The 24,852-nt window shown below is 44.0% G+C and overlaps 1 protein-coding gene across 1 annotated transcript in view; it reads right to left on the reverse strand.

Moving 5' to 3' along the window:
- Nucleotides 1-24,852, reverse strand: part of itpr1b (inositol 1,4,5-trisphosphate receptor, type 1b) — a 178,920-nt gene that overhangs the window by 85,055 nt on the left and 69,013 nt on the right. Inside the window, exons 12-16 of the mRNA XM_059649970.1 lie at nucleotides 16,585-16,749; nucleotides 15,022-15,217; nucleotides 6,931-7,029; nucleotides 6,627-6,760; nucleotides 5,505-5,670 (exon numbers count right to left, since the gene is read on the reverse strand). Coding sequence (XP_059505953.1) covers nucleotides 5,505-5,670; nucleotides 6,627-6,760; nucleotides 6,931-7,029; nucleotides 15,022-15,217; nucleotides 16,585-16,749 — 760 coding nt within the window. The remainder of the gene's footprint in view (nucleotides 1-5,504; nucleotides 5,671-6,626; nucleotides 6,761-6,930; nucleotides 7,030-15,021; nucleotides 15,218-16,584; nucleotides 16,750-24,852) is intronic.

Genomic DNA, 24,852 nt, shown 5'->3' on the forward strand with positions numbered 1-24,852 from the left:
AACAATAAATTAACTAATTACCAAACCTGTGACTAATTACATGTGCACAAGTGAAGTGTAAACAAAAACGGGTCATCATCATGCAAACAAGTTTATGACTAGCAGGATCCATTACTTGAAGATTATGTATTTACCGGTGTTCAGAGATTTTACATCAAAGTAGTTGCATAACAACTTCAGGCATTTCAAATCATTTGGGAAGTAAGGCCACAATCTGAAACAGTAACAAAAACTTTATTTAACTCAATGCTCATCTGTTCTGTGCAGTCGGATGCTGTGACATCTGCTGTACCACGAATGAAGCCTGCACTGCAGCATCTGTGCCAACTATTCCTGGGCACAGAATGCATTAACACAACAGTTTTTCTTGTTCAGATATACTATTCTTAGCCATCCCAATCAAATAGTATGGTCAAGTTCTATTTCCAATTCCTAGCATTCGCTCACAGGCAACAACAGGAATTGCTGGAAAGGCTCAGTATCCATGGAGAGAAATCCGAGTTAAAGTTTTGGGTTCTTCTGAATTGAGAAATTCCCAGTCAATTCCAAATCCCAGCATTTGTTCCTTTCCATCTGAGCTCAAGTGTTATATGAGAAGATGGCAGAAGGGGCAAGCCATTCAAATTGGAGGACAACAGCTCACATGTTCAACGTAACAGTTTCTGTTTCCATTTAAAGCTCTCTTTCTTCAGAGATGCTTCTGTGGAATTTTTAAAATGTGAATAAGTTGTTCGATCGCTGGGAGAAAAAAATACATTTTCTCAAACCTTTTCATCTTGCACTTATCAGGACATTTCACATGAATACCCATTGGAAGGGAAAACCGGCAAGTATACTGCATGAGCAGAGTGCTGATTGGCTAGCAATTAGTCTCTGATTGGAAGAGATGTTTCCACAGAGACTAGAACAAAGAACAGCACAGCACAGTACAGCAACAGGTCCTTTGACCCACCATGACTGACACATAATACCTTTCTCAACTAAAAATCTATTGGTTCTATGTGGTCCATATCTTTCTATTCCTTGCACATTCATATATCTGTCCAGATGCCTATGATATGTATTTGCAGCGCATTTCAGGCACCTACCATGGTCTGTTAAAAAACCTTGCCTCCCACATCTTCTTTAAACTTACCCCCTTTTACTTTAAACAGATGCCCCTTAGTAATTGACATTTCTACCTTAGGAAAAAGACTCTGACTACACATTCCTCTCAATTTTGTAAACTTTTCTCAGGTCGCCCTTCATCCTTCGATGCTCAAGTGGAAAAAAACAAACCAAATTTGACCAATCTCTCTTCATAGCTAATACCCTGAAAACCGGGTAATATCCTGGTAAACTGGCTCTGAATCATCTCCAAAATCTCCACATCCTTCTGACAGCACGGCAACCAGAACTGCACACAATATTCCAAACGTGGTCCAACTAAAGGTCTATACAGCTGTAACGTTACGTGCCAATGTTTATACTTTATGCCCTGACTAATGATGGCAAGCATTCTATATGCCTTCTTGACCAGCTTCTCCACTTGAGTTGCCACTTTTAGAGAACTGTAGACCTGTATACCTAGATCCCTCTATGTTGATGCTACTCAGGGTTCTGCCATTTACTGTACACTTCCCTCCTGCATTAGAACTTCCAAAGTGCATCACCTCACATTTATCCGGATTAAATGCTATTTGCCATTTCTCCGCCCAAGTCCCCAGCCTATCTATGTCCTACTGCAGCCTCTGACAATTCTCCTCACCATCTACAGCTCCTGCGATCTTTGCTTTGCCCACAAACGTACTAATCAGGCCACCAATAATTTTCTCCAAAACATAGTATATATATTACAGACAACTGTGACTGTATATAAAATATGTAAATGGGTGGGTTAGTAAGTTTGCATATGATACAAAGATTGGTGGAGTTGTGGATGGTATAGAAGGTTGTTAAAGGATACAGCGGGATATAGATCAATTGTAAACACGCGCAGACAAATGGCAGATGGAGCTTAAATCAGTGTAAGCGTGAGGTGCTGTACTTTGGGAGATCAAATGTTAAGGAAAAGTATACAGTTCATGGCAGGACTCTGAACAGCATTGATGTACTGAAGGATCTTGGGGTTCAAGTCCATAGCTCCTTGAAAATTGCCATGCAAGCAGACAGAGTGATGAAAGTGGTGTGTGGCATGCTTGCCTTTATTGGTTGGGGAATGGAGCACAAGAGTCAGGATGTCATGTTGCAGCTGTAGAAGACTTTGGTTAGGCCACATTTAGAGAGTACTGTGTTCAATTCTGGTTGCCACATTACAGGAAAGATTTGGAGGCTTTGGAGAGGTGCAGAAGAGGTTTACTGGGATGCTGTTTGGATTAGAGGGTACGAGCTATAAGGAGAGGATAGAAAAACTCGGGTTGTTTTCTTTGGAGCGACGGAGGCCTCAGGCAGACTTGATAGAAGGTTATAAAATTGTGAGATGCAGAGACAGGCAGAAGGTCAATCTCCTTCCGAGAGTTGAAATGTCTAATACTAAAGGGGCATGCATTTAAGGTAAGTGCAAAGTTCAAAGGAGATGTGAGGGGCAACTTTTTTTTAAACAGAGTGGTAGGAGTGTGGAACGCACTGCCAGGGGTAGGAGTGCAGGCAGATAAAATAGGAGCATTTAAGGGACTTTTAGATAAGTACACGAATATGCAAGAAATGGAGGGATATGGACCAATGGCAGGCAAAAGGGATTAGTTTCATTTAGCATCATGTTCAGCACAACATCATGGGCTGAAGGACCTGTTCCTGTGCGCTCTGTTCTAATAGAGATGCCAGCAGTGATCCCCGTGGAACACCACCAGTCACAGGACTCTAGCCAGAAGAACAAGCTTCCACCGCTACTGTGTTATATGTCTAAGCCAGGTCTATATCCATCTTACCATCTCAAAGTGAGTTCCACATGACTTCACCTTTTGTATCAGCCTGCCATGAGGACCTTGTCAAGGCTTTGCTGAAGTCCAATGTAGACAACATCCACCATCCTGCCCTCAACCATCTTTGTCACTTCCTCAAAAAAACCCAATCGAGTTTCTGAGACATGATCTTCTCCACACAAAGTCATACTCCCGAACAAGTCTGTAATTTCCCAAATGTGAGTCAATCTTATCCCCAGGAATCCTCTCCATTAATTTTCCTACCAATGGCATCAGGCTCACTGGCCTGCAATTTTCCAGATTATCCCTGTTGCCCTTCTTAAATAAAGGAAGAATGTTAGCTATTCTCCAACCCTGTGGGACCACTCCTGTGATTGAACAGGACACAAAAGGTACCAGCAATTTTCTTACCTGCCTCCCTCAGCATTCAGAGATAGGTCCCATCAGGAAAACTTGCCGACCTGGATGCTTTTTAAAACATCCAACGGCACGTCCTTTTCCATATTGACATGTTCCAGAATACGAGCACACCCCTCCCGAGACTCCCCATCCAGCATGTCCTTCTCCTTTGCGAATACCAGTGAAAAGTATTAATTAAGGACCTTACTGATATCTTTTGTCACAATGCATAAATTCCCTTCTTTGTCCTGGAGTGGACCTACCCTCTTGCTCCTTATTGATGCATATAATGCTTTGGGATTTTCCTCAATCCTATTTGCCAAAGACATTTCATGGCCCCTTTTGGCCCTCCTAATTATTGTTGGAATTCTTTCCTGCTGTCTTTGTATTCAAGGCTCTGTCTCTCTTTAGTTTCCTCAACCTTATGTATGCCTTCTTTTTCTTTTTGACTTAGTTCTCAATTTTTCTCATCATCCAAGGTTCTCAAAGTTTGCCGTCCTTATCCTTCATTTTCACAGGAACATTCTCATCCTGAACTCTAACCAACTGGCCTTCAAAAGATTCTCACATGCCGGATGAGGGTTTACCCTCAAACAGCTGTCCACAGTCTAGATTCTCCAGTTCCTGCCAAATATCGTGGTGATTAGCCTTTCCTCAAATTAGTGCCTTTCACCCAAGAACCACTCTTATCCTTATCCGTAAGTAACTTAAAACTCATGGGAATTATGGTCACTGTTCCGAAAATGCTCCCCTCGTGAAACATTGATCAATTGGCTCATTCCCCCATACCACGTCGGGTTGGGCAATTTACATATTGTTTCAAATAGCCATCCTGGAAACACCACACAAATTGCCCTCCACCCTTGGCACTAAGCAAGTACAGCTTAATATAGAGGAATTTGAAATCACCCACCACAACAATCCGAAATAACAAAGTGTAGAGCTGGATGAACACAGCAGGCCAAGCAGCATCTTGGTGTGCTCCTAAGATGCTGCTTGGCCTGCTGTGTTCATCCAGCTCTACACTTTGTTATCTCGGATTCTCCAGCATCTGCAGTTCTCGTTATCTGTCACCACAACAATCCTTTTTTTTTACATTTTCCCATAATTTGAATCGTAGAACCCAGACCGTGACACCAGGAATGCAAAACACCATCCTGGAATCTAATTTGTAGCCATAGAAACACCCGCCTGTGCCCTTGACAATAGGGTCCCCGATCATTACTACTGTTCTCCTACCCTTCAACCCTCCCTGTACCAGTTGTGGTGCCACTGATCTGGCTGCTTTCTTCCAAGAGGCCATTCCTCCCAACAGTATCTGCACAGTATACCCGTTTGAGGGGGGAGCGGCCACTGGCGACTAATGCACAGCCTGCCCACCCACATTTACTAATCCTCCTGGTGGTCACCCAACTCTTCTGTCAGTGTAGCCCTTACTGGTAGTGGGACTAGCTCACTAAATGTGCTATCCACGATACTTTCAGCCTTACCGATGCTCCGTAGAGAGAGTCCATCCGTGTCTCCATCCGCTCCATGCAGCCAATCAGGAGCTGCAGCTCGACACACTTCTTGCATACATAGTCACCAAGTAGACCGGAATATTGTCCCTGATTTTACCACACATTGCAGGAGGAGTATTCCATGTGGTTGACTTCTCCTGCCTTTTGGAACATCATCAACTAAACCAACCTTATCACCTCCAGGCAATAACCTAGGAATAGTTTACACAACTTTATCCACTTGTCACCAGATTCCAATCTCTCTCTCTCTCTCTCTCTCTCTCTCTGTCTCACTGTCTATTCCGAGCAGACGACAACTAAAAATCCTCAATATTTTATCTCTCCCCAGACACTACTGACTCAGTCTGAAAACCCGGTTCCTGAGCAGCTAAGACGAAGTCATCTGCGGATCTCGGCTCCTAGGTTCAGCTCCACATTTGTTGTGGCTGACCCCGCTCCTCCGGTATTTATCCAGGTTTGCTCTGTTGCTGCTGCTTTTCAGGCTATTGAACAAAATACTAGAGAATGCACCAATTAATGATGATTGACTGTTGTTGCCAGTACTATTGTTAAAATAATTTGCTGGAATCTTAACAGTTCCCACGAAACCACATTTTCTAGAGAGACGGTTAAGTGGCCTCAATCTGGTGTTTCTCCTGACTGTAGGCATCTCTCCCAAACACCGACTGCGGATGTGAATACGTACCACATATAAAGCAAGTGGTTTTCAGAACTTCTTCCTTTTTCTGCTTTTCACTCCTCAAGTCAGCAAAAGTGTCAATGATGACACCAAAGATCAAGTTCAGGACAATGATGATGACCATGAAGAAGAACAGAAGGTCATAGATCACACGAGCAGCAAATAGTGGTTCCTGCAAAGAGGGATAGTCAGCCAACAGATGCAGCATTTATCAGCGGACAAGTGCTATCACAAAATCAGTTTAGTACTATAAAATGGGACTTTCCAAGGCTATGGGGTGGCCACACTGGACCAACTTTCTCCTAGTTGGTTTAAAATTATATTAAGTTGTAGGCACAAAATAAATTTGTTTTAAGTCTCTTTCAAACGTGCCTGAAATATTTCCACATATTACATATAAACATAGAAAATAGGAACAGGCATAGGCCATCCAGTCCTTTGAATCTGCTCTGTCATTCAATGCGATTGTGGCCGAAACATCAAACTGAATAGTGTGTTCCCAATTTCTCCCCAGAATCTTTAAGCCGTCAAAATTATGTCTGTCTTACTCCTTTTTGAAAACATTCAGTGCTTTGGCCTCAACTTATTCCTCTGGCAGAGAACTCCACAGGTTCACTCACACTCTAGATAGAGGAATTTTTCCTCACCTCAGACCTAAAATGGCCTCCCCCATTCCTTAGAGTGTAACTACTGGTTACCGGGAATATATTTTGCAAATGCGCACAGTTGGTTTGATATACCACGCAAAATTAATTTCTGGTGTTTTATATTTTTAAAAAAGCACACGACATTGACAAAACAAGGAACATCTGCATCTATTTCCAAAATGCTTCAAGATGGAGAAGACTGAGCTATATTTCTCATTCTGGAATGTGAATAATTGCAAAGTAAGTGTCCCAGGTTCATGTCATGAATAGGTTTTTGTCTTTTGGAAGGTGAAGAGATACCGTGCAATCGGTGCATTGTGTCAAAGAGAAGCAGGGCACTGGACTTGGTGGATCATTATTCAATGATGGGTTTATTGGCAAATAAAGCTTGACCAGCTAAGAACGCTAAGCACTCATCCTGCTAGTCTCTCTCAGGCCAGACGGCATCAACACTACATAATTACTGCTTTAAAGACAGTACCTCTTTGGAAGGTTTCCTGAGCACATCTCCAACGCCTCCACCACTTCGCAGTCCATGGCTGAGTACAGTAATGATACACATCAGCAGGGTTTCACATGTATGCTCCGAGTCCTCTTCATTCTCTGGCAGCAATTCTGACGGGGAACAAATGTGCGTGTGAGGTTTGAGTTTGAAGATACACAGAAGGTAATTTGACCTGCGACTAACAAGGGCATCAATGCGTCTCGCCAGCTAATGTTCTGCTGAAGCATGCCGCCTCATCCCACTTCCCGAATACGCTGGTTTTAAACTCCGGTCACCTTACCGTTACTTTCCACAGAGTAAAGTGTTGAACAGTTCTCTCCATTGCCCAGGTGACAGACATCAGCAGTCAGGAACTCTTCTGCCATCGACGCAGCATCTTCTAAACAACCAGACCAGAAAGAAAAATCAGATGGTGGTTGGCAGTTTTATTTGCAGACATGCAGGTTTACTTCCACCCAATTTCTAAAGTGGGGGTAACAGATTAGCATGGATCAAGGATTGGATAGCCTACAGGAACCAGAGAGTTGGTCTGAATGAATCAATTTTGGGATGCAGATGATTTTTGTCATCTCTGACTCCAGCATCCGCAGTTCTTGCTATCTATCAGTGAGGTAGAGAATTAAGTTGTGAAAAGGAAGTGGAGGGTTTGCAAAGGAATATATTAAGGTTTCAGTGCACGAGTGGGTGGCATTGGTGGCTCAGCGGTGAGCACTGCTGCCTCACAGCACCAGGGGCCCCGAGTTCGACTCCAGCCTCAGGAGTTTACACACTCTCCCCGTGTCTGCGTGAGTTTTCCACTGGGTGGTCTGGTTTCCTCCCGTAGTCCATAGATGTGCGAGTTAGGTAGATTGGCCATGCTCAATTGCCTGTAGCACTCAGCGATGTAGAAGTTAGGTGGATTAGACACTGGAAATGTAGGGTTACAGGGATGGGGTAGGATGCTCTTCAGAAGGAGCTTTGTGGGCTTGTTGGTTTTACAGACTGTCGGGATTCTATGAGTTAAAATTTAGCAAATACAGTGGAACACAGATAAATATGAACACCCTTTTTGACACGAACATCAAAGAAACAATATAGTTAATTGGGAAGGGCTTGCAGGATTCGATGGTAAAGAGGGATCTGAGGAGTCTTGGTAAATGAATCACAGAAAGTTAATGTGCTGATACAGCACATGCTGAGGAAGGCAAACAAAGTGTTGTTCACTACAAAAGGGGAACAGATTATACAAATCGGGTAGTTTTAGATGCACCTGCACTGGGTGTTGATGAGACCACATCTGTGTACAATTTTGGTCTCCTTATTTGGAAAGAAGATATAACTGGGAAGGTTCAGTTGACTGATTGCTGGGATGAGGGCTTATCTTACGAAGGAGGATTGAACAGGTCAGGCCTGTATCTATTGGAAGTTAGAATGAACGTGATGAAACAAACAAGCTCCTGAAGGACTGGATAGGATGGATACCAGGAGAATGTTTATTGTTGTGGGAGAGGCTAAAAGTAGAGGACATTGGTTTCTTAGGCAAGGTCTTTCTTTTAAGACAGAGCTTAGGAGAAAGATGTTCCCTCAGCGAGGGCCAGAGTGTGGAATTCTCTCCCGTAGAGACATGTAAAGCTGAACCCTTAAATTTATTCAGGGCGAAGTAGACAGACAAGGAAAGTGGAGCTGAAGCCACAACCAGTTCCACTATGATTTTGTTAAATGTTGGAGTGGGATTGAAGGGCAGAATGGACGACTCCTGCTTTTATGTTTCCAACTAGATTTTTATACATACCAAAATCCAATAACATACATATGATTTTCACAAAGTAATCTGACTCAATCCCGGATTGGTATCAAACTATAATCAATATAACAAGGTAAAAGTTATTCTTACTCCTAGATGATCAGAGGCCTGCTCACTCATTAGACAGAGTCGAATGGTGAGTTTAACCTGGGAGCTGCCAGGTCTCAGGCAAGGTTTAGGGTCAGGTGGCTTTGAGTAATGTCAGCCGGTGAGGGAATCGAACCTGCGCAGTTGGTGTCACTCTGCATCACAAACGAGCCATTTAGCCAACAGAGCTAACCTAAGCTAACTGTACAGGAGTTAGCTGTCTCCAAGGGCCATGATGGAAACTGTCACATCTGTGAAGCAGCCAGCAGAATTTTCAGGACAGATGTTTGGACGAAGGTCATTGGGCTTTACATCCGAGGGTGTGGGAGAAGGTGGTGAGATTTATTCATGTGCTGCTTTGCAATAGGTTTGCATGTTACACCCGGCATTGAGTCATGGTGGAGATACTTTAGATCCAATTGGATACTCCCCAATAACATTTCTTTTTTGAAGCAATTGCCTATCACCTGTAAACTCACTGCAAGTGTGGCCAAAATGACTGCTTCATGCAACAGTGGAGATGCGTCTGTCTGGTCTTGCATAAACTGTTTATTTCAGACAGCTATTCAAGACAATTTCCACAACTTTCTCTTTGAATCGGGGGGCAATAGTGGATTGCCCCTTGGAATCCCACAACATTTTTTTGCGGAAGACTGGGGAGAAGGGGCAAGTGTAGGAGGAAACCTTCAGAACGTTACTTCAGAGGAGGATGATAAGGAACCATATCATCAGTGCACTCTGAAATAAGGAGGGGTCCACGTCTTAAAGAAAAATTATTGGAAGGAGCAGGAAAGGGTGAAGGAGAGGGAGAAAGAAATGCAGGGGAAGGTTTAAGGGAAAAGGAACAGGTGTGGATGAAGGAGTAGACCGCAAGCCAGGTGGGAAACACCAGAGCTTGGGCGCTAAAGACAGAAGGAGTAGCAACGCAGTTGTGCTACCGATGTCATAGTGCCCAACTCAACCACAGGCTAGGCACTATCTTAGACTGCTTCAGTCAACTTCAGACTGGTGCTCATTCCAGAAAAGCCACACAATCCTGTCCTAAGGGAGGGCTACCATGGGAGTTTCAAACAAAGAGGTTGGTTGGCAATCTTGTGGGGATACAGCTGCCTTATTTCTTGGATGAGATTGTGAGAATTATAACTACTGCCTTCTATGGAGGCCTCTTGGATAGTCCCTGTTGTAAAATGGGATAGGCTCTTTCTTTATTGTGACTGAGTATTGTTTTAGTCATTCACCAATGATGGATGGAAAAACCATGAATCAAATTCTGTAGCTGATGATAATCGGAAAAAGAACACCTTGAGCTATGGAACTCCTGCAGTGATATCTTAGGAGTGTGATGTTCGATTTCGAAACACCATGCCTCTTTAGTGCCAGATTGAGTGTATCCTTTAAACAACCATGACATGAATTCTGGGATGACTTTTATTACCATACCTGGTAATGTAAAGTTGGATCTCAAGCTCTTGAATGTCAATCTTCTTCAGTGTTTAAAAATATTATGAACGAAAAGGGGCATTCATCATATCAATTATGAGGAAGTTTTAAGATGGGTGAAAAATATTCTAGAATCCAAGTGTATGGGTTAATAGTTCACCAATTTGTGTTTGGTCCCATTCTGGGGCAAACGACGTGAACACAGTATAATTGTCGCAGGAATTCAACATACATTTCTTCCAGACTGTTCCACCATATAATACAATCATGGCCAATCATTTGCTTTAGTTTCAGTTTTCTGCCTGTACCCCAATTCCTTTGATTTCATTGAAGCATAGAATCCCTACAATGTGGGAGCAGGCCATTCAGCCCATCATGTCTATTCCAACCCTCCGAAGAGCATCCCACCTGTCGCACCCCCACACTCTAAACCTGTGACCCTACATTTCCTGTGGCTAATCCACCTGGCCTGCATGTTGTTGGACACTACGAGACAATTTAGCACAGCCAATCCATCTAACCTGCACACCTTTGGACTGTGGGAGGAAACCACAGCGCCCAGAGGAAACTCATGCAGACACGGAGAACATGCAAACTCCACACAGACAGTCAGCCGTGGGTGGAATTGAACCCAGATCCTGTTGGGTTGAGAGGTGGCAGCGCTCGCCACCGAGTCACCCTGCTGCCCCAAGAGACTAAAAACTGGAGAGACGAGAAAAACGTGTTTTTCTATCTCAACCTTCAATATATTCAACACTGGCAAATCTAAAATCCTAAGACTGAGAATCCCAAAGACTCTCAACTCTTTGAATGATGAAGTATTTCCTCCTCCAATTCCGAAAGGTTCAGTCCTTTAACTGGAGCTTGTCCCTCTGTTCGAGACTCCCCAGCCAAGGGGGAAAGAAAATCTCACAGCGCCTGTAATATCATGCCCCTTCAGAATCTCAAATGTTTAATGCCAAATGTTTCTTTGAAAACTTGAGACTTTGGATGGCAGGCCTATCATTGTGTAAGCTTGAGGCGAAAGGCTGAAAAAAAGTGCATGCTCTGCGGCCAAATTTCTAATTGGGTACCTGAAACAAATCAGTAACTGCTATTTGCTCATTGATTGTGAATTAGCCAGTCTACTTCACTGTTGGGTCTTGAAGGACAGCCCAGTCACCAGGGAATTGAATCTTTCGTGCTTCGATTAACTCTACACACTAAAATAATAGTGGGGAGGGCTTCTCCTGGCTGCTAAATTGATGAGGAGTCAGTTCTGTGCAGATTTGAGTGAGCGAAACCACAGCAGAGTGACTGCATACAGTGGGGGGTCCTTAAGCCTTGCCAGTTGTGAACTGGATCTAGGCTGTCTCTTGGTTTGGGTCCGTGGGATGAGAGCTGGCACAGGCATGATGGGCCAGATGGCTTCCTTCCGGGTTGTAATGTTTCTGTGATATTCAGTTGGCTGGACGCAGGGACTCAAACACGGTGTGCTTCAAAAACAAATTGTGAAGGCAGTGCTGTAACATGCTAATTATTGATTGATGACAAATTGTTTCCTGCTAGGGCTCTAAGCCTGATGAGAACTTTTCTATGAGCTTCCAGGAGGCCCAGGGTTTCCCAGGTTGAGCAGACTTGCTGCTGATTGCACACATTCTGCTTTCAATTCTTCAACAGCTTATATTCAGCCCTCCAAAACTTTGGTGAATATGTCTCTGTGGTAGAAACAACAGAACTGATGCAAGAACTTCAGGATTTACTAATTCAAACCTAATCATTTAAGCTTTGGGGAATTTTAACCTCAGGCTCACATCTACTGCAACTCAACCGTTATCATTGACCTTGACATTCAAGCAAAGCACTCGAGTGAGCCAACATGGCTGTATATTAACAAACACGAGAAACTGGTACTCCGACTGTTGCTTCAAATCATTACACATGTTGTTCATTATATACGCTACACTTCTTCCTTTAATGCATTATGACTTTAATTATAGATGGAATTATTACAACGTACTTGCATAAGGAATAAAACTGGTTGGACCAAGGCAGGGGAAGTGACAATGGCAAACATAGCCATGTCAATCCTGTAAATTCCTCCTTATCAAAACATTTGGGCTGTCTACCAAAACTGGGTGAGCTGTCCTAAAGACTAATCAAGCAACAGCCTGAACATGCTTAGAAAAATGATACTTCACAAACAAGACCATCACCCCCCTGGGTATGTGCTGTCCCTCCAGCTGGGCAGGCCAGTGGTATGGTAAGCAGAGAGTTAAGCTCTTCACTCGTCACATCCTGTTGTGAATGGTGATTGGATGAGTAAACATCCCACTGGAGGTGGGGGATTCACGGGGAATGCATTCTTGCTGACAAAGGAGCCCAGTACATCAGTGCAACCTTCATTATCCAAAAGAACAGAGGGATCAATCCATCCAGGTCTCTACCTGAGGCTGACAGTATCGCCGATGCCCAACTTCAGCTCATTTGATCCATTCTGTGTGATATCAAGAATCGGCTGGATACACTGGATGCAGCAAAGGCTGTGGGGTCTGGCAAAAGTGCTGAAAACTAGTGCATCAGAACTAGTTGCAATCCCAGCTGAGCTGTCTGTAGATAACTTGGGCATCCATCTAGCAGTACGTAAGACTGACCAGGTTCTTCCCGTGCACACAATAGCAAAAGCAGCCAAATCCAATGCGGCCAAATATCATCCTCGCCTATTAAGATAGGTCAAAGCAATTAAAAGGGATCATCGATAGTGATATCAACTGGCACATAGCAATAAGCTGCTCACTAATGCTCGTTTGGATTCAAATAGGGCCATTTAATCCCTGACCTGATTACAGCCTCGGTTCACGAAGAGCTGAACAGAGGGGAGATGATGGTGGCTGATCTTGACATCAAGCTATCATTTGACTAAGTGTGGCACCACCGAGCCTGAGAAAAAGAAAAGCCAATGGGAATTTTCTGGGGAATGACTGGTCACCAATACCTATGATAAACCAACCGGCTCCCACAGTTACCTCGACCATTCATCTTTCATACCCCACTTCCTGTGGAGATTCTATTCCATTCTCCCAGTTCCTCTGTTTCCATCGTATCTGCTCCAATGATGTCAACTTCGCGAAGGGGGCCTCTGAAACGGTGACGTTCTTCCTCAGCCGAGGATTTCCCAGCACTGTAGTTGACAGGGCCCTTGGCCGGCTCTGACCCACCGGCCCTCCCCACCAACCCCTTTGCTCCCCTAACAGTGATAGGGGTCCCCTGGCCCTTACCGAACAGCCCACCAGCAACCACATCCATTATTTGCCATCTCTAACCAGATGCCACCACCAGACACATATTTCCCTTACCCCCACCCCCCTCTTCCCCTGTCACCATGCTGCAGAGACCATCCCCACTGGGAGACACAGGCCCACTCCTCCTCCATTCCCTACATCCCACTCCCCTCCACTGCCCCATGGTACCTTCCCCTGCAACTGCAGAAGGTGTAACACCGGTCTGCTTACTTCCTCGCTCCTGAGTATCCAAGGCCCCAAACACTCCTTCCAAGTAACACAATGTGTTCCCTGGCCAGTTGAGATTGCTGTGGTGTTCCAGTGAAGGTCAGCACAAGCTGGAAGAGCAACACCTCACTTTCCACTTGGGAACACCGCAACCTTTTGAGCTCAATATCAAATTCAACAATTTTAGGGCTTGGGGCAGGTTCTCCCAAGTCCTCAGCCCAATCTCCACCAACAACCACACGAGCCACTATCACGGACAACCCATGATCAGCTACTTATAGTTGCCTTAGCAGCTTTTCATATTCCCAGGCTGACCTTGACCAAGACCTCTGTCCGTCCAACCGTTTCTCTGTCTCTTTGGGCTCTATCTCCACCTAACATTTACTCCTCGCCCTTGGAAAATCCCTTGCTGCACCCTAAACATTAAATCTGCTTTCTGTCCACAGATGCTGCCAGGCCTACTGCCTTTTCCCAGCAGTTTCTGATCTGCCAACATCCACAGTTCTTTTGGCTATTTTCTTCCCCACAACTACTACCTTGAAGTTGCTCTTGCTCTTGCAGTATTTCCATTTTTATCCTAAAATTTAATCGTTACAGTGTAGCACAGCTCAACGTGAGATCTCCATTCCTTCAGTCAATGATAATATTTGAAACACATGACAGGTAAGTAATCCATTGTGTGTATGGTAGAGGATTGCTTTGGTTGATTATTAATCCTTCCTAGTTGTGGGAAATATTAGTTGTCTTGTTAATAAGCAATCTGGTTAATTTTAATATGTAAAAACCTTGTTCTGCCTATTTGAATCCTGCCAAACTGGGATCTTTACCTTTATTCCTTTAGTCATTCACGGGATGAGGGCGTTGCTGGCCAGGTAGCATTTATTGCCCGTCCCTAATTGCCCAGAGGGCATTTTAAAGTCAACAACATTGCTATGGGTCTGGAGTCACATGTAGGCCAGACCAGGTAAGGAATTAGATTATTTTAAAAAACCCCGAGTTCTAATTGATGAGAAATGCTCCGTGAATTCAGCATGCTCATTTGGTGAAACTATAATCACGATGCTTTGCTAATGACAAGCCTCTCTATCAACATCCAAGTGCAAAAATGCGTTAAAAAGTACAGGTTGAGTTTGACACAGTGTTCAGTCACATCCCTTCAACTCCAGGCTACCTTCACACCAGACCTGCGTGATGTGGCCAAATTATTATGAAGTATTTTTACCGTAGGTATCATTGGGTGCAGAGAAAAAGCTCTTTTAAAAAACAAGAAGGAAAACCTTTGGATAACATATATTTCAAGTACTTTCTATGAAGATAATCAGACTCACTCCACCTATACAGGCAGCGCCCTCTTTGTCTGGTCTGCTAATGTAATTATTATCCATGTATTGTAAGGAGACAACTGATTGCTATAAACAACACAAAATAGACAACATGCAATTAGGAAAGTTGACTGTGGAAATGTGTGTAACTATCCAGTGCCCCAAAATTTCTCATTGAAATGCATGCCTTAAATACTGAATAACACATTAAAGAGCACAAAATATAGTCCTGCTTCATATGTTGCTTTTACCTGCCCAGTAGGTTTTGTTTGACACCTTGTCCACTGCCAGGATGAAGTCATCCTTGAAAAACAAAAAGCCAACTATGGAAAACAGGTAGACTAAGATAAGAGCGAGCACAGCTGTCAGAATGATGGAGCGTCCATTGCGAGTGACACTCTTGATGACATTCAGCAACGTCTCTTCTCGGTAAACCAGATCAAAAAGCTAAAATAAAAATAAATAGAATGATTAGTTATTGTGAAGTTTAAGGACTAAAGTTAAGGAGGTCTAACCTGTCGTACGAGGCCAAACGGTCACTGGTAACAGCATTTCAGCACATTGCCTAAAGCTTTGGAATTGTATCAGGCAGCATATTCGTACAAATCATTCAGCCTTTGAATTGTTGGGCGTTATGATCCAAGATATACATTAGGAAATTCTAACTTGCTGATCTCTGAAGCTTCTGACTAGCAATTCCTTGGTTCGTGGAGACGTTCAACAAAAGTCTCCAATTTGGAATTTGAGTCAGAGCTTTTGACGCATTCTGGTTTGTTTTACCCAAATAGCTATTGGACTAGGGAAGGGCAGGCAGAAAACAAAGTATCTAAACCCCTTGCAGAGCTCAATTCTAATCACTTAAAACAGAATTCCTCTAACTACCCCACCAAACCACACTTCCCTCCTCAACAACCTCTCAACTCCACCACTTCTTGACTAAGTCCTCAACAGCCAAACAGACCCTACTTCTCCACCACTCCACACTAAATCCCTCAAAATCCACCTACCTGTTCATTCTGCGATAGTAAGCGCTGCAGCTGCTGGAGTGAGAGATAACACAGCGTGGAGTTGGAGGAACACAGCAGGCCAGGGAGCATCAGAGGAGCAGGAATGCTGACATTTCGGGTTGGGACTCTTGTTAAGAAAACAGCTGTCTGGCCTGCTGCATTCCTCCTGCTCTACACGGTGTTATACCTGCCAAATCTATCCACCCTACTCCTAATGGCCAGTCACCCATTGGCTAGTATGCACACTGGACCTTTAATAAACAACTTATGGTAGCCCGTATTGCAAAAGGCAGGTGGGGTAGGGGTTTCTTTAACCTACACTTCACCTTGAGCAGAGCGGAAATCTAGCAATGAATGCTTCTCCTCAGATTTTCTGGGCGAATCTTACTTGTCAAAGCATGGCCACTTTTTACATACATTACAATTAGACACATTAAATGTGCGCTTACATTTACGTTTGATTAGTTCTAGCGTGAGGTCTGTTACGTGCAAAATGACTGGACACGTAGTTAAAGTCTGTTTTTTGTGTCTTCGGCTCCCCAACAGCCTGTAGGCCCTCAGCGTAATTACGTGGAGCAGGAAAGGAGCAAGTGACTGGCAAGGCAAATAGCAGTGAAGTAGAACTTCGGCTGATTCTATGATCAGATTTTAGTGATAAAACCAAATCATCCTGATCTTCGTTTCCAATGAGCAGACAGCTCATGCTTTTAAAAAAAAAAAACCTCCTTCCACCTTGGCCAAATTTAAAGCTCAAAATATCTTGAAGTCTTTAAAGTAAAATTGAAGCAATTTTCATTACTTACTTACCAGGAGACTATAGAAGAATTCATGGGCTAAAAGTCCCATCACAGATATTAGTGTGTACGCTAAGTGGTAGAGAAATTCCACATCCAGGACCATTGCCATGTAACCTCGAGTGAACGTTCCTCGGTTTCCCACAAAACTAGTCAGGAATATTACTTTATTTCCTACCTGTTAGGAAACACATATATAAAAAAAACACACAAAGATCAGCCACTTGATATCAATTGATGAAGTCAGTGATGACTGTGCTCTAAAGATACTTCTGAAGAAGTCATAACAAACTCAAAACAGCTTCGCTGCCCACAGATGTTGTCAGGCCTGCTGAGTTTCTCCACCATTCTGCGTTTGTTTCAGATTTCCAGCATCTGCAGTATTTTGCTTTGACTTTAAGTGTTCTACTACATCAGCTTTAAAGCAAGTGTCCCACATGTTAGCAAAGCTGTCAATAGGCTTTTCCCCTAGGCATTTCATATAAAATTAAATACAGCCTGTTCAAGAGACGATTGTGGTTTTTATCTACCCTTTAACAGTTTGCTCTGAGGGTAGAAAAATCTCCCTTTAAGTAACCAAAATAGCCAAACAAAGCAGCCCAGGTTTCAGTCAATCTGAATGGCTATGCAAATTGATGCAACATAGTTGAGCAATGACATTTCCACACAAATAGCATTACTCCTCTCACAGGGCTGTGTTAAGTCATCGTTAAAAGGAACATCCAGGCAAAAGCTGCAGACTCAGATCTGAACCCACATGTCATTCTGGAGCTTAATCTATGCAGCGAGATATGTCACTCCATCGAGTATTGAATTCTCCCATGGAGCGTCAGAGGACCAGGAAAGCTTGACGTTTCGGATTGGGACCCTTCTTCTGAAGAAGGGTCCCAACCTGAAACATCAAGCTTTCCTGCTCCTCTGATGCTGCTTGGCCTGTTGTGTTCAAACAGCTTCACTCCATGTTATCTCAGATTCTCCAGCATCGGCAGTTCCTTTGATCTCAAATGAATTCTCCCACTTCGTCTGAAGAACAGTCAATGAACAAAAAAAAATTGCCATCTTAGTTGAGAGGAAAGACATTGTGGGGTTGTAATGCCCAAGAATGACTTGCAAGATCTCCTTGTGTTTCAGAGTGTTGGAAGATAAATTTGGTGCTTTCTCCCCCCACTCCCAGAGTGCCCACGGCAGAAATTGGGATAGTAGATTTTAGAATCACAATGAAGTGAGGGGGATTGACAAAGCCTAGAATAGTCATGTCAGACCAAAATTTAGGCGTGTGTCAAATTAGCTGATCCCAGTAGTTTGAATAGTACCCAAAAGGATGGAGTAAACTCAACTGGGACTCATTCTCAATATCTATCTTACGACTTTCCATTTTTGGGAGCCAGGTGAGGGCTGAATCCAAATGAGTTGTCTTATTATTCAAGGGTAACAACACAAATGGTTTACAAATACAGAACGGCTACTTAGACACAGAACCAGAGTGTACATTGCATCCCATGTAGTTGCACTCAACGTTGTCTTTCGGAAGACGAGATGAAAAGCACCAGTTGGAAGGGAAGAAGAGAGAACACATCCTTAAATGAAAAGAAATGGAGTCCAAGTATGTGATGTTAAACGGCATACTAATTGTGTTTAAGTGTATGTAGGTGGTGAGCATTAACTGGGCATTCACTTGACCTCTCTATAATTAGTCTCTGGCCAGAACTGTGTGGTGTTCAGAGTTGTGCGTTTATAAAGTGTAACTCTGTTAATAAATGTAAAAATTAGCTCAGGTCTGTCCTTCAATCTCTGAAAGAAAACCATGTCAATCCTACTGGGTAATAAAATGTGAGGCTGGATGAACACAGCAGGCCAAGCAGCATCTCAGGAGCACAAAAGCTGACGTTTCGGGCCTAGACCCTTCATCAGAGAGGGGGATGGGGGGAGGGAACTGGAATAAATAGGGAGAGAGGGGGAGGCGGACCGAAGATGGAGAGTAAAGAAGATAGGTGGAGAGGGTGTAGGTGGGGAGGTAGGGAGGGGATAGGTCAGTCCAGAGAAAACTGACAGGTCAAGGAGGTGGGATGAGGTTAGTAGGTAGCTGGGGGTGCGGCTTGGGGTGGGAGGAAGGGATGGGTGAGAGGAAGAACCGGTTAGGGAGGCAGAGACAGGTTGGACTGGTTTTGGGATGCAGTGGGTGGGGGGGGGGGGAAGAGCTGGGCTGGTTGTGTGGTGCAGTGGGGGGAGGGGATGCACTGGGCTGGTTTAGGGATGCAGTAGGGGAAGGGGAGATTTTGAAACTGGTGAAGTCCACATTGATACCATATGGCTGCAGGGTTCCCAGGCGGAATATGAGTTGCTGTTCCTGCAACCTTCGGGTGGCATCATTGTGGCAGTGCAGGAGGCCCATGATGGACATGTCATCAAGAGAATGGGAGGGGGAGTGGAAATGGTTTGCGACTGGGAGGTGCAGTTGTTTGTTGCGAACTGAGCGCAGGTGTTCTGCAAAGCGGTCCCCAAGCCTCCGCTTGGTTTCCCCAATGTAGAGGAAGCCGCACCGGGTACAGTGGATGCAGTATACCACATTGGCAGATGTGCAGGTGAACCTCTGCTTAATGTGGAATGTCATCTTGGGGCCTGGGATGGGGGTGAGGGAGGAGGTGTGGGGACAAGTGTAGCATTTCCTGCGGTTGCAGGGGAAGGTGCCGGGTGTGGTGGGGTTGGAGGGCAGTGTGGAGCGAACAAGAGAGTCACGGAGAGAGTGGTCTCTCCGGAAAGCAGACAGGGGAGGGGATGGAAAAATGTCTTGGGTGGTGGGGTCGGATTGTAAATGGCGGAAGTGTCGGAGGATAATGCGTTGTATCCGGAGGTTGGTAGGGTGGTGTGTGAGAACGAGGGGGATCCTCTTGGGGCGGTTGTGGCGGGGGCAGGGTGTGAGGGATGTGTCGCGGGAAATGCGGGAGACGCGGTCAAGGGCGTTCTCAATCACCGTGGGGGGAAACTTGCGGTCCTGAAAGAACTTGGACATCTGGGATGTGCGGGAGTGGAATGTCCGTCTTCCCTGGACTGACCTATCCCCTCCCTACCTCCCCACCTACACCCTCTCCACCTATCTTCTTTACTCTCCATCTTCGGTCCGCCTCCCCCTCTCTCCCTATTTATTCCAGTTCCCTCCCCCCATCCCCCTCTCTGATGAAGGGTCTAGGCCCGAAACGTCAGCTTTTGTGCTCCTGAGATGCTGCTTGGCCTGCTGTGTTCATCCAGCCTCACATTTTATTATCTTGGAATCTCCAGCATCTGCAGTTCCCATTATCTCTCAATCCTACTGGGTATCTGTTTGACTTCCCGTTTCACTTGAAGGGGTTCTGAGAGAACAGCAGATTTCAAACCTTTACCATAAAGCCCTTCACCCCTATGAATGATGATACGCAAACAAGCTGCATACTAAAACAGGGAAGGAAAAATTAACAACAGCTTACTTGGAATTGTTCCAATTATGTGGACATGATTTCAAAGGCAAATTAACATTGCAGCAGCACAGTGCAGACTAAAGTAGAACAGCAGTTTGAAAGTAGTGATTAGGAATCACAGCTTTCAATCCATTTGAGATAACAAGGTGTAGAGCTGGATGAACACAGCAGGCCAAGCAGCGTCAGAGGAGCAGGAAGGCTGATGTTTCAGGCCTAGACCCTTCTTCAGAAAATGATTTAATTTGGTTCAATCAATTTGTCCAGCTTTAACAGTTCAGAAGTGGATCAACCTCATGACAGATTATAATTTGCCTATTCCACAATTTGTAACTGTGCGTGTGTCATGGGATATAGCACAATGCTCTACGTTCACTGAGCACTGGTCATGGGCATGATGAACAACTTCTTGTTTAAAAAAAATTGGCATCCACAATTCACTTAAGTAACGTTTTTGTTAACAAAGCAACTTCATTAAGTCAGGATAATGGAGCAAGTTCAGGTGCTGTTTCTTCCATTTGAGATCCATGGCCTTGAATTTATTATTTCTGACAAGACATATTATCTGTAACAAACTACATTGTGCACAGCCGGATGACTCTCAATGTAGACAATATTTTCTTTAGTTTGTTAAAACCAAGAGATGTACTGAAAATCTTCCACAGTACTTACCAAAACCTCTTTGTCTAAACTTCTGGTCACCTGAAGGAAGCATATCATGTAATGTGGCTTGTTATATTTTGCATTGTTAGTGAGGTATTAGTGAGGAATCAGTGAGGAATCAGTGAGTAAACCTTCACGTAACTAATAGCCCATACAGACCAGAAACAGACCAGTTGGAGCAGCAGCCCACATACCCCTTTCCTTCCTTCCCTCTCATGCACATATCAAGTCTCTCCATATATCACAATGCTGTCTGCTTCGACCACTCCCAAAAGACAGTTAAGTTCCCTGTTTGTGACATTCTGCACAAAATAATTCCTTCTTAGTCTTTTGATCAAGCTGTTGTTATTGGCTAATTTACATTTCTGTCTGCTTCAACTGGACTCACCCACAGGGGAAATGGTTAGCCCACACCCATCCCTCCGTGAAAAACTGTTTATCAGGTCTCTTTGCCTTCACTTTTCTAGATGGATGAACAGCATATTGCTCAATTGTCACGATATTCTCAAAAAAAATCACTGTTCCTGCCTTTTTGGCTGTGCTTCTATATCCTGCTTATATTATTTGATATTAAAAGTTATAAATTGCTTCTTTCTGTTGTTGGCACAACAGTATTATTGTGTCAGCATAATGCAGAGACCTGAGGCACACAGAGCAAGATACCAACAGCCTCTTTTATAATGTGTCGAGACCTCAGGTCTGGAATTGCACATCTCGTATGTGTACCACATCTTTTCTGGGCACTGGTTTACAAGATTTCTGGCAAGTTACCAACTTGCTTCCAGTCAGCTGCTCAAGACCAATGCATTAAGAGCCAGTAGCAGAAGTCTTGATTAGTATCAGTGCAGCTAATGGTAAACTTACCCGATTTACCGAGATATGGCAGCATTGTTGTTCTGTCACCAGGTGAATAACCCAGGGGCCTGGGTTAATGACCCAGAGACAAGTTCAAATGTCACCAGGGCAGCTGGGGATCTCAATTTCAGCAAAGCTGAGGCTGAAATAAAAAGTTGGCATCAATAATGGCAACCATGTACCATTGTAAAAAACCCTTCTGATTCATTAATGCCCTTTTGAAAAGTTATTTGGTCTGGTCTACATGAGTCCAGATGCACAGTAATGTGACTGACTCATAAGTGCTAACCCTAATGGTGGCAACAAGCTCCTCTCTCACTAACTAATAACTAACTCTCACTAACTCCTCTTAAGTAGCAGAAAACATTCTCTGATGAGAAGATGCAAAGTCAGGCAGGGTATTTAGCTTCATATACTGGTAACTTCCCAAGGTGCAGGGTCTCACACACACTCCTTCAATATTGCTCAGCCAACCCAGTCGTTGTTGCAGGGTTATCAGGACAGAAACCAACTAAGGCTTGAACAGTCAGCTCGCACTTTGAAGGGAAAGCACTTCAATGAGGGAGGTGACAAATGTCAGTAAAAATTTGACGGGTTTCTGAAGGAGTACCTGGAGTTATGGAAGGAATGAGAAGCTGCATCTGTGAAGGGCAACTGACTGGAGGTCATTTTTTGGGGAAATAACAGAGTGAGTAGCCTATTGAAACTCATGCAACACTCACTGTGAGCTCAGAAATATGACTGACCAGAATAACCTACTTGCAGTGTAGCATGGTCCTGGTATCGGTGCACTGTCAGCCAGTCTGTGATAACATATGGAAGTGCTGAGTACAATTCTAATTTTATCAGTTAACTCCTCATCATAGGCATTTTGAACTGAATAAGATTGGCTTTGGACAATTTTTTCTCAGAAAAATAGTTAAACCTTCCACTGAATCCAAAAAACATCTGATACTACTGAGGAAAATACACTTTAACCTCGATATAAAACAAGTTCCAGATTGCAGGCAACAAATATTTTGGACTAAGTTATGTAAATAGCTCTTGAATTTTACACGCAAATGAATCAAAGGACTAATTGTTTGGAGAAGCACCATCTTCAAGAGATGCATAGCCTCCAAATCTCCGAGAAACCACTCTTTTGTCTTGGATCACACATCAAAGCTTCCTGCAGTTACGGCTTACTTTCTCCAGCGTGAGTGAAGGAACTGTTGGGTGTAGCTACAGTTTAAGGGATTGGCTGAAGTCTTGTCACATTCCATTTGCAACATTTCCTGTCATGGCTTTATAATTGAGTCCCATTATGAACAATCAACTTCTTCATTTGGCTGGCGGTATGGCATCAAGAGTTAGCACTGTGTTATCTTTTGTGAAGCTTTGGCTTTTCTGTTACTAGTCTGGCTGTGCAGCAGCTCCTTAACCCACTCATATTAAGAGATAGTGATGACTGAAGCTCATCCGGGCAGTTGTTGCCTACTCCAGTTGGACATTTTCCAGGAATTTCATCAGGTGACTGCCATTGGTCAACAGAGGCATCCATCTTCACTCTGCTGCTTCTCATGTTGATTGGAAATAAAGAGTCTGTCAAGTGAATGAATGGTTCCTGATCACTGTTCTAACAGCACTTTTTCCATCTTCAAGGTTTTGATAATGAATAGAGACAAGTTCATGGGAAAACAAATGTTTAAAACACTCGTGATGTTCCTTTCTGGTTGCAAACAGAACAGATTTCTCTTCTTCAGTCCTGGAGAGTTAGCAACCCAACGCAGCCAGGCAGCAGTTGTGGAGAGAAACATGAGTTTGCATTCCAACAGCAAAGTACTGCGGATGCAGGGCATCTGTTTACTATTTCAGTTTTGATGGCCTTTTGACGAAGTGGAAGATGTTCAAACTGCAATAGTTCAGGACTGATCTCACTCCCAAGAGTTGTGATGATGTGGGGCAAACAGAAGGTGATATTGCCACAGCTACAGAAACAAAGTTAGGATCCAATGGCGGGTTTAGTGGTTAAAGACTGCCACAAGAACAAAAAAGGTATCAGTGATTAAAAGCTGAAAAAAATGTTGTAAAGTGCCTTTAACATACTGACTTGGTAAAAGTTGGGGGAAAAAAAAGATGAAGAGCTAACCTCTCATTTTGTAAAATTGCTTTTACACAGTTTTGAAGAGAAAGGTCAGGGATCTCTGGTGCGCAGCTTTACAGTAACTTGTCCATGAGCAAATGGAATCACACAAGAATCATGTGCCTGAACCACTGACCTAACACAAAGCTCTCTTTCTGAATGCATGATGTTTCGGTTCAATCTGGCAACACCTTGCGCTCTTAGGCATGAAAGCCTTGATGGATGACGAGCTATTTTATCCAATAACCATGGGGAAGGCATTCACAAACAAATCTGTTCCTAATATTGTCATCCTTTCTTCCTTCTTTGATGCCAAATGCTTTCTGGCTGCAGGTCTCTGAAACCTTTATGGCGTGAAGGATTCTGAAGGGACTTTTGAATCCGAGCTGCAGTGAGGAATGTGATTGATTTTGCAACTTGCAGTCATTACTTTCAAAGCATAGCTCAGCTTCTCAACTATTTAATACAATTGCTACTAATAGAGGCCTGCAAATGCAGTGCACCAGTGTTCAGCAGAAACTGAGTGGCCTGTGGAAGATACAGACATGTTTGGTGGAACCTTTCCTGCTGCACTGTGATTCTAGAACAGTTAATTACTGAATTGAAAATGCCTTCAAAAACCTAGGTTGGGGTCAAGAGGATCATTATTGACATGCATTTCAAACCACCATTCTTAAATTCCCTCCATCCCGCTGGCCCCGAAAGGATCTGGGCATTGCTCTGCTCTGATATGTGAAATGAGGTCAGAACTGCCTGTACTGGGCAGCCACTCTAATTGCAAAAAAATCCTCAAGTCAGCCCCATTAATTCATCAGGGAGAGGGCAGTGTCTGTATTCTACATTGGGGTTGGAGGGAAATTCCGGTACCCAAAAGGAACCTGGACAGCAACCAAGATTAGAAATAATGGGAACTGCAGACTCTGGAGAATCCGAGATAACAAAGTGTGAAGCTGGATGAACACAGCAGACCGAGCAGCATCTTAGGAGCACAAAAGCTGAGATTTCGGGATTAGACCCTCTGATGAAGGGTCTAAGGTTATCTAGCAACAAAGATTGGGATTCACAGTCCACAAACTGATCAGTCAGACACACACACACACACAGAGGGAGAGGGGGGGGGGGGGCGGGGGGAAGAGAGAGAGAGAGAGAGAGAGAGACACACACACACACACACACACACACACGGGGGGGG

This window comes from Stegostoma tigrinum, chromosome 11, assembly GCF_030684315.1.
Source record: "Stegostoma tigrinum isolate sSteTig4 chromosome 11, sSteTig4.hap1, whole genome shotgun sequence".
Classification (NCBI taxonomy): domain Eukaryota; kingdom Metazoa; phylum Chordata; class Chondrichthyes; order Orectolobiformes; family Stegostomatidae; genus Stegostoma; species Stegostoma tigrinum.